The 10,406-nt window shown below is 41.4% G+C and overlaps 1 protein-coding gene across 1 annotated transcript; it reads left to right on the top strand.

The window, feature by feature from the left end:
* The first annotated feature begins 5,056 nt into the window (after nucleotides 1-5,056).
* Nucleotides 5,057-9,344, top strand: LOC121613362 (cytosolic sulfotransferase 3-like). The gene is made up of 8 exons (XM_041946729.1): nucleotides 5,057-5,141; nucleotides 5,845-5,983; nucleotides 6,093-6,221; nucleotides 7,157-7,257; nucleotides 7,365-7,491; nucleotides 7,581-7,678; nucleotides 8,400-8,574; nucleotides 8,672-9,344. Exons 2-8 carry the CDS (start codon nucleotides 5,845-5,847, stop codon nucleotides 8,782-8,784), a joined length of 882 nt encoding a protein of 293 aa, XP_041802663.1. The 5' UTR covers nucleotides 5,057-5,141; the 3' UTR covers nucleotides 8,785-9,344.
* The last annotated feature ends 1,062 nt before the right edge of the window (nucleotides 9,345-10,406 follow it).

Raw genomic sequence — 10,406 nt, 5'->3', positions numbered from 1 at the left:
TCACCTGGCCTTCATATATAGAGTGTAGGTCAGGAAGGGGGCAGCTCACGATGCCCTGTGCAGTTTTAACCACCCGTGGTTAGCTGGTGTATCTCCTCTCTGTAGTGGGTCTCGTTGTTATCTGAAATTAGACCCACTACTGTAGTGTCGTCCGCAAACTTCACGACTGTGTTGGTGGGGTGGATGGCAGCACAGTCGTGAGTAAACAGGGTAAAGAGGGCTGGGCTGAGCACACAACCCTGTGGCGTGCCCGTGCTGAGGACCAGAGGGGATGATGTTGTGCTCCCTATTCTCACCACCTGAGGCCTGTTGGTGAGAAAGTCTCTGATCCAGTGGCACAGTGATGCAGGCAGACCCACTGCGTGTAGCTTCAGCGCCAGCTTGTCTGGATGGATAAAGTCTACAAATAGCATCCTGACGTAGGTGTTGGGCTGCTGCAGGTGGGTCAGGACTGTGTGCAGGGTGATGGAGACAGCATCCTCTATGGACCGATTCCCTCTGTAGGCGAACTGAAGGCTGTCTAGGTCCGAGGGGATGAAGCCTCTGATGTACCTGAGAATAATCCGCTCAAAGCACTTCATGACCATTTAGAGTCAGAGCAACAGGCCGGTAGTCATTCAGGCAGGTGATGGATGTCTTCTTATTACTATGGTATGAAGGTGGAGGCCTTGATGGTCCGTGATGGTCTTAACAGGAAGGACAGCATTAGTGCAGAAATGAACACAGGACAATACAGATGATGTGTACTCCTCAAGGTCTGCCTCTTCTCTAAACACAGTCCAGTCTGTAAGCTCAAAGCAGTCCTGAGTGCAGAGGAGGCCTCCTCAGTCCATCTGTACTGTCCTGGTGGTCGGCTTTGTTCTGCAGGCCAGAGGCTTGTAGGCAGGAATAAGTTTCACTCAGATGTGGTCTGACATGCCCAGATGTGGAGCTGCTGCAGCCTTGTAAGCAGCAGGGATGTTGCAGTAAACCTGATCCAAAATGTTACTGTCTCTCGTAGGAAAGTTTATGTATTTGTCGAATTTGGGAAACACCGCCTTCAGATCAACGTGATTAAAGTTCTCCGCCATAATCACATGGTTGTCATTCATCTGCCAGCTGATTAGGCAGCACAGCTCCTCTGAAGTGTTGTCATGTATTGTATGGGGGCCTCAGTGGTGCTTGGATCCTGGTATGACCTTTTGATCGGCAGGTGGAAAACTCTGCTACACTTTCCATGAAGGTATGATTGATGTAATTTAGTATTTATTGCAGATTGTCACTGTATTTGTGTGTAACTGAGAGTTCTTTTATCATTCAGGTTACATTCAAAGCTCTGCTCTGGGTGGTAATAGTGCAATATTTTATAATCTGAACATTGTGTTTCCAATAAAATCAGATCCTGTAACTGGCTGTCGCTTTTTTTTTTGCAGATATGAGAGTGGCATTGATCTTTTCATCTGAATAAGTGTGTTTACCAAAATAATAATAATATACTTTGTTTCTATAACACCTTCATACAAGAATTGCCAGTGCTGCTGAATGACTGCACAATTACTTTCCTTTGATGTTGCTAAAGGACAATACCTTCAGTCTCTATGACACTGGGGTTTATGATTTACAACGTTTTATGTGTGCAACAAAATAATATACAACTCAACCGACTGAATCATTCACCCTGTTTGCTGTTGTGTAACACTTTTATGTCCTGATTTAACCCGACTTTGTTTGGACATTGATTATACTGTATGCCTGAGCCGATAACAGGTCCACATGCTTTATCAGTTCATACATGTTGGTAACGCAGCATGTCACAGCGCCTATTACAGAACAACCTGACCTCTTAAGTGTGGATGCTCAAATTGCTCTCTAATGGCAGCTGAAATGTAATCTTTCGCTGCTGTGAGTCTCAGCGTGGGCAGTTTGTGTTGGCTGATGTCGTCAACAACAACGCCGACAGCCGATGTGTGCCTTGCTATGCATGAAAGTTTTATTCACTTGGACAAAGGTGTACTGGAGACCTTCTTTGGGATCTGATGACATCTACCATCAACACTGATTGGACATCGACATAAACGTGGCAAAATGTCACGTGAATCTTAACACCTACTCAGTCGGATCAACGTGCAACTTTGAACCAAGGTTAAACACACTGTGAGATCACCTATTGTTTGTGAACTGTGCTTAGAAGTGTTGCACGGCCATAGCCTTCTTCTCTAGCCATCTTGTTTTTTTTGTAGTCAGAAGTAACATGGTAGCGACGTGTCGATCACAAGGTAGCCAGGCCCTAAAGCATACCCTGCTTTATCTTACCCCATCTAGTTTACGCCAAATGTTACAATTTAAAAACTAACATCATGCTGTATTGAAGATGACATAAAATGAGTGCTTGAGACCATAAAGTCAAGGGGAATCCGCATACTGAAGTAATAAATCAATGTCATTTTCTGATCAGCTTCCATACAATCTGACTTGTTTTTGGAACCAGTGGAGTCACCCCCTGCTGTCCAGTAGAAAGAATGCAGGTTTAAGGCACTGGCTTCACTTTTCAGATCTGGACGCTTCATCCACCAGCTACAAAGTCTATGCTTTGAACTAGACGTGTTTGTTTTAAAACTATGCTGCACTTTAAGGATTTCTGGCAGATCATTTATTGACCAGATTCATTAATGATATTTGCCTTCATGCTTCTAAAGTTTCAGATCATTAACAGCACACATTTTCCCAAGACACTTTAACTGTTCAGCACATGATTGTGTTCCTGCTGGGATTAATGTTTAAAAGATGCTTTACAGTTTGGAAAATATTCAAATTGATAGGAGTGAACTTTGTCAGGTCACACAGAGCAAGCATTTTCCCAAACCACTTTAACTGTTTAATGTTTGATGTTGAATGCGTGCCACAATGACTCCAATATCTTTAAATAACATTGTAAAAGACAGCTCCAAATTCAGATTTCACTCGATTGGTGCACTTTAATCTCTTCAGGACAAAGTCCTGAAATAAGACTCTGCAGGATCAACCAGTCTGCCTCAGATCAGTTTTGTTTGCATACATATATGTGACATGGTGAAAAGGCTGCTGAGATGTGTGAATAGGCAACTGCTTCATAGAATTGTGTGTGTCAATGGTGGAGCATTGAATAATAATAATACATTTTATTTGTTAAAAGCGCCTTTCAGGACACTTTACATCACAAAGAAGATCAAACAACAATACGATAAAACACAATAAAATAAAATAAAGAAGTGATATGCATTTAGCAGCTGAAGGGCCAGAGAGTTGAATACTGACCTTACATTCCCAAGGTGGACAAAAGCAGGACTCCAATTGAACATTAGCATTGCTCTGAAGCTGCTGAATGATTAAATAAACAGCTGTTAACTGTTTACTATATCAGCTTAAATCAGGGGTGGGGAACGTCTGGCCTCTGAGCCATATGTGGGAAGGAATTCATGAGGATGACTGGAGAACCTTTGATGGAAACATAGCAAGTGTCTGTGTGATTTGGCCTTCATGGTGGACACCACCAAGTAGCCCTCAGAGCTGAACCTCGAGCTCCAGCAGCTTCACAGCATAAGAGGTTTAATGTGTAATGCTACTGTTGCACTGTTTGTTACCACCAGACAGAGTAGGCTGTCTTTGTACTAAGCTAAGATAACCGCTGCTGGCTGTAGCCTTTTAAAAGAACAAATATGAGAGTGGTATTGATCTTCTTATCTAAGAGAGCCAGTAAATATGTTTCCCCAAATGTCCAACTATTAAGTATGTTGCTATATGACTGCACTAGTACTTTACTGTGATGTTACTGAAGGACAATAAAGGATCATTTCACTGCTGCCCAGAATGAGCTTGATGAAGACTTCAAGAAAAAGATGAAGGACCCCACACTTCAGTTCCACACTGTAATTTGACTAGAGTGCATGTGAGGATGATTTAATGCATATTTTGTGGCAAATCTGTTTAACAGGACTTGGTGGGAACCTATTATGTGGCTGGACCATGAGTGGTCAGTGGTATCTATAACAAAAAATCCTGGATATTAAATGTTCATCTGCAATTTTCTATCGTCCAAGTCGAATTTGTTCTAAAAGTGTGCTGAAGGACCATGTCACATGACAAAATGTTATAAAAAACAATACCGTCCACTTGTACATATGCTTTATTTGAAAAAAAAAACTTATGCTAATTCTAATTATAGCTATTCAAAATATCTTTTAACTCACTCTGATATTTTCATTTGTTTCCATCAGCAGAATGTCTCATTTTTCTATGACTGCTCAAGTTTCCAGTTTTACCTATGCATGGTGCCACCTGTGCACGTATGATATACACATATGTATGACAAAGTATGGATTGGTTGTAGATTCCTCATTTAGTGGGTGTCTAACAGCTCTAGGGCTTGGGTACAAGTAGGTTTAGGTATGAGTTTCAATGGTACTATACCAAAAATGTTTGGTGAAAATGTGGCTTTAAAGGGTTGCACCTAAAATCTGGAGCTAAAATATGTAATTAAATAGTGCATGTACCCAACCTGTTTGCTAATGCTATCTGCTTGGCATACCTGCAACAAAGTGCAAAGTAAATCAAGTGACTAATCATGTTTGAAGTAGATTATTTCTGCTACAGTAAGAGTTGTATCCGCCTTCTCATATAAGAGGGCGAATGCGTGTGTTTCCAAAAATTAGTATGTATATTGTTGCTGCTGTATGACTGTACAATTATTTTAATGTGGCTAAAGGACAATAAAGGATCATTTGTGTTTGACACAGAGGTTTATGAGATGCTATTTTTTGTGTGCAACAAAATAATACATACCTGAAACATCTGAGTCATTCACCCTGGTTACTGTTCCAATCACTGTGTCCTGCAGACAAACAAAGAAGAGTCTTCATTTTCATCTTTGATAAAAATGATATGTCCTGATTTAACCTGACTTTGGACATCAATTATACTGTACCTCTGAGCTGATAACAGAGGTTCACATGCTTTATCAGCCAGACTCAAAATGAGAAAATGACCCATGGTACAGTATTTAAACGCCAACATTCATTTCAGGAAGTTGTGCAGCAAGTCACAGTGAGTATTGCACAACAATGTGACAACTTTACTGTGGATGATCCAGACACAAACACGGCTTCTGAAAGTACCTACTCAGCAGGGTAAGTGTGCAGTTTGGCTCCTTTGAACTTGAATAACCATAAAAAGAAACATGGTTAGTTGGCAGATGATTAACTGACCAGATTAATGCTATTTGGCACCATGTTTCAAAATGTACATGTCATAAACAGTAGACTTCTTCCCATGACACTTAAACTGTTTAACATGTGATGACACGTGACAATGTCTGCCTGCTGGAATGAATAATTAAAGGTGGAGGTAAGTGCTTTATTTATATTCTGAAGAATAATTAAGATGACAGGAACGAACCAGAAAACAAACCTGTTAACCAGACAATCAAAAAAATGATTACCATGTTTAAAGACAAAACATAACAAAGGTTTAGGGGATGTGATTTATTTTGTTTTAGCTTTTTTTAATGTAAGCATTAGGTCATATTTGTTCTTCTGTGCATTTCAGTGTGTTTTATTTTTGGTTTCGAAGTGGTAGACTTAACTGAACAGGAAATGTTGTAATTCTTGTGTTTCCTTGTATTAGTCAGGTCCCAGCGCACGTTTTTACTGCTAGTATGACTATATGCGAATCAGTATTGTACTGGCTTTTCATTATTGCACACACCAGTTCCAATTTCAGAATTTCCGTTTTCTAACTAATTTATTTTAGTTTGCTTGTCCGTCCTGGCAGCATGGACAATATTCAAAATGTCATACTTTTTTTTTTAATTTAAACTGAGTCATTCTGCAGATGCAGCAGCCACCTCGACCAACACTGTTTGACTTCCATGGAGTCTCCATGACCAAACACTTCACTGACAACTGGGACAACATACAGAAATTCAAAGCGAGACCAGATGATATCCTTATAGCAACTTATCCTAAAGCAGGTGGGGTTGTGTGTGTAAGAGTATGGGTCTTGTGGCATCAGCTATGCTTTTAAACATGTTTCCTATGTTCGGGCCACTGACCAGAATGTATAATTCTGTGTAATCTCAGGAACCACTTGGGTCTCATACATCCTGGATCTTCTGTATTTTGGGCAGACATGTCCAGAGCGTCAGGCATCCGTTCCTCTTCATGAGAGAGTGCCATTCCTGGAGATCAGCACACCGTCTCAACCCAAAGGTTGAATCTTGTGGTCACAGTCACTCAGATGTCTTTATATTACACTGTAAAAGAAAACCCTAAATGCAGATTTCTCTTGATTGGTGCACTTTAATCTCTTCATTATGATTGTTGTGTGCATATTACCACAGTGAGTGAGACTTCTTTCACAGACAGTACAAAGTCCTGAAATAAGACTCTGGGATCAACTAGTCTGCCTCTGATGAGTTGTAATTGCATACATGCATTGACTCATGTGCATGGTATGACCAAAAGGCTGCAGGATGTGTGAGTAGGCAACTGCTTGTTAACAAGTCCTATCAACTTAAAGAGTGATGGTGTTTCTGGCCACTTGGGGGTAGCAGAAACAAGTTGTGAACACAAGACTTACATATTAGACAAACAGCTATTCGCTGTTTATTTACAAATCGAGCCGTTAGAGAGCAAAATTATCATTCATTTTGAGCCATGTGGCAACCTGTTTCGCCAACTGGCGAATGCAATTCTCCAATATTCACTGTCTTTTAGCTCTTTTTTGGTCTCCACCAACTCCTGAGGGATGTAGATAGATTTTAGAGCTTTTTCACCAAAAGCAGCTGTTTTCTGTGGTTGTAAACAATGCTATGAGAGCAGCGAGAGTGATCCAAAACCGCAAAGTTGGTCTTTAAGGATGGGGGGTTATAATTGGTTCGTCAGTATTAGCAACACCTTTCACATTGTCCCAATCTTTTCACATTGACATTTGATGCATTGTTAGTGGAAAATATTGGCAGCTTTAAGTGTATGTTTCAGTGTTTGCTGGACAGTCATATTGTGTTTTATCACCCGTTTTTCAGTGTGTACACTCATGTAGCAAAAGCCAGTCAAACCTTACTATTCTGGCTATTTGTGAAGCTGTTTCAACAAAACTATCTATGTGTGTAATCAGTCAGTGACTAACACTTCTCTCCACAAAGGCAAAGACTTGGCAGACCAGCTTCCCACCACTCCCCGTCTCATTAAAACTCATCTGCCAGTCCAGTTCATACCCAAGTCCTTCTGGGAGCAGAACAGCAGGGTAAAACTCACGCACATACAGAGTTTTGCCTGTGAAACATGTAAGTTATGAACCCCACTTAATTATAATGCAGATAAATTATAATTTCATGTTTTCTCTCTGTATAGATAGTCTATGTGGCTCGTAATGCGAAGGACAATGCAGTGTCCTATTTCCACTTTGGCTGCATGAACAGTATCCAGCCAGAAACAGGGGACTGGAGCACCTTTCTGAATGATTTCATGGAGGCAAAGAGTGAGCTCAAAGTACTTTTACTGCAAAGAAGATACATTATCAACTCATTTCTTTGATGTCCGCTCATAAATATCATTCTGTGGCTTCAGTGGTGTTTGGATCATGGTATGACCATGTGACCGGCTGGTGGGAGAAGAAACAGACTTATCCAAAACTTCACTACATGCTCTATGAAGATCTGATTGAGGTGAGCTTTGGTGTGAGTGTTGTTTTCAGCAAAGCTTGACCGTGACACGTAATCAAAAACCCATCACTGGAAATGCTATACACGCACTGCAATGGGCCAAAAAATAGCCCAGCACATCACCCTCCTCTAAAAAGGTGATTATCAGGATTCAGGCATGGAGCACACAGCTGAAGGACCCACATGCAGACACAAGGGACAGGCTGGTACGGTTCTGTGAATTCCATGGACATAATGACAATATTCAGGCTTAGAGGCCACGCTTAAGAGTAGAAAGACTAAAGGAGCAGGAGCAAGGTACAGACAGGCAGATTTGAGTTTGGGTTCAGATAAAAGTAGCTGGACCACAATGGCAGATAGCGATGTTGACGATCTTGCAAAGGGCTAAGGAAAAGATGCTGTACACGGTATCTGTTTGGCCAGTTGGGTAAAATGCGGGACAGGTGTGTATGTGTTGTTAGTGTGTATGACAGGAAAAGGTGGGAAAATCTCAGGCCTTCTGGAGGAAAGTTGTGAACAGTAGGGTGGAAAGTTTACGCAGACAAGCAGGTGCCAAATTTCTTATTTTCTTAACTATTCTTTTAACATAGACCTTTAGTACTTTGCATGGAAAAGTGACAGACATCAATGCTGCATAGAGATGTGTCTTTAAGAATATATATATAGCCTTTTTAAGACGGGATGGTTAGAAAGTTAACCACTCTGTGTCTTTATGTGTTCCCAGGACTCTGGACGAGAGATAGACCGACTCTGTTCCTTCCTTGGTTTGTCTCCTTCAGCTGAGGAGAAGGAAAGAGTCACAACTGGATCGAACTTTGACAATATGAAACAAAACAAAATGACAAACTTCTCCACCGTCAAAGTTATGAATCATGCGGTGTCACCCTTCATGAGAAAAGGTACAGTGAAAAATGTCTATGGAGAAGGAAGTTTTTGTGTTCAAAACATTTCTGACTGATTTTATTAAAGTGCCTGAATGGCTCTCTGCTTCTCCAGGGAAAGTTGGCGACTGGAAGAACCACTTCACTGTGGCCCAGAATGAAGCGTTTGATGAGGACTACAGGCGCAAAATGAAGAATCCTACACTGCAGTTTCGTACTGAACTTTAGAGGCCTGGCCCAGCTGTGCATAATGAAGAGTCAGCCGTCAGTAATTTGATAAGAATCTTGATGTTTCTGAGTCAAATGTTACAGTTGATTAACGAGGATATTGTCTAATCAGTGCAAGACACTTCCTTCAATAGTGATGCTGACCGATGCTCTTAAATAATCAAATAGTTAGAAAAGAAATTTGCAAAAATCAAAGATTGATGAAAGCCAGACATGTTAACACTCCTTTTATTGTGTTTGGGTATCTACATTATGTCACTAGTTTGTGGAAATAAGTTAGATGGAAGTGAATTTATTTTATTTACTTTTGAAGTTGTCCATAACGGCTGCAATCAAGATCCAGGCCCTGTTCCTTAGTCAGTTGTCAGATTGTGTTATGTGTTACTTACTAAGCGTTCCAGTCACTTCATCTGTCTGCCTCGATCTTCCTCCTGTTCCTTGGGCTTCTGCCTTTTCCTGTGACCTTTGCCTGATTAAGTTTGCCCTTCTTTGTTTGCTTGCCTGGTTTCTTTACTCCTGCCTGTTGTGTGACAGTGAGTAAAAATGAGCATTTATATGTATCTGCTTGGTCTCTGGGTCGTGCTTTTTGGTCCAACCCTGTGTTGATCCTGACTCCTTGTCACTGTAGCAACCTGAAATACAGCTCTGAATCTACTGGATTCAGTTGCACCTCTCACTGCCAAAACAAGACAGTCAAAAACGGAAGAAAGTTAAACGCAATAATTATTTACAGTTAAGAATAATGAAATATGCTACATATACTTTTGGCATTTGTATGCAAGTTAGAAATAATGCAGTAAATCTGCTGCATTATGCTCCATTTGCACATATTGCACAGTCCTGGCAAATATTGCACGTACTGCAAGGCCCATAGTAGGGGGTTGCATGGTGGGCTGACGGAGAATGAAGGAGGGAGTTAGGATGGGTTGTTGAAGAGAGTGATGGCCTTAGTGAAAAAAAAAAACGGTCCTGGTGCCGATGGAGTCAAACCTGTGGCCGGATCGAAGCTGTCTGAGAGGCAGTGAGCCAGGTGTGATGGGTCTGCCATTATCCCACTGCTGTCTGTTTTTGGCACCATACAGAACACCAACCAGCACTTGTTTCTGGCTTGTGAGCTGCCTGGCTGTTCACATGATGCGTTCCAGTCTGTGTTTGGTGTGGGTAGAGGACATGGGGTACCGCACAGTGATGGAGGAGGTGAGGACACTCCGGATTGTGGCTCTGTAGAACTGGGTGCTCGCCAAGCCCTACAGAGCCGCACATGGCCATTGTGTGCCAGCCAGCCTTTCCAGTTTGGTACGGGGTGTATGCAGTCACGGATTTCCTCTGATAGGCTCAAAACATTCAGAGATGAAGCAGTTGGCATTAATTCCCTGATGCTTAGGAGTGTATTCTGATTATAGCTGTAGCTCATAACGGAGACCTTGCCCACAGGAGGAGACTGATAGGATCATTTAGGGCTTTGTAGGTGAGGGGAAGGATTTTGAATTCTAAATAAGCCACAAATAAGTCAAAGAAGTGTTCATCTCTAATTGCAGTTAAAGGCATACGACCATTAACAAAATTCCTTGTACTAAGCTAAGTGGTGTACAACAAAAGAAACAAAAAAAGTGTGTGCACTA

Source organism: Chelmon rostratus, chromosome 10, assembly GCF_017976325.1.
Source record: "Chelmon rostratus isolate fCheRos1 chromosome 10, fCheRos1.pri, whole genome shotgun sequence".
NCBI classification, from domain to species: domain Eukaryota; kingdom Metazoa; phylum Chordata; class Actinopteri; order Chaetodontiformes; family Chaetodontidae; genus Chelmon; species Chelmon rostratus.
This window is presented reverse-complemented; position numbering and strand designations above follow the sequence as displayed.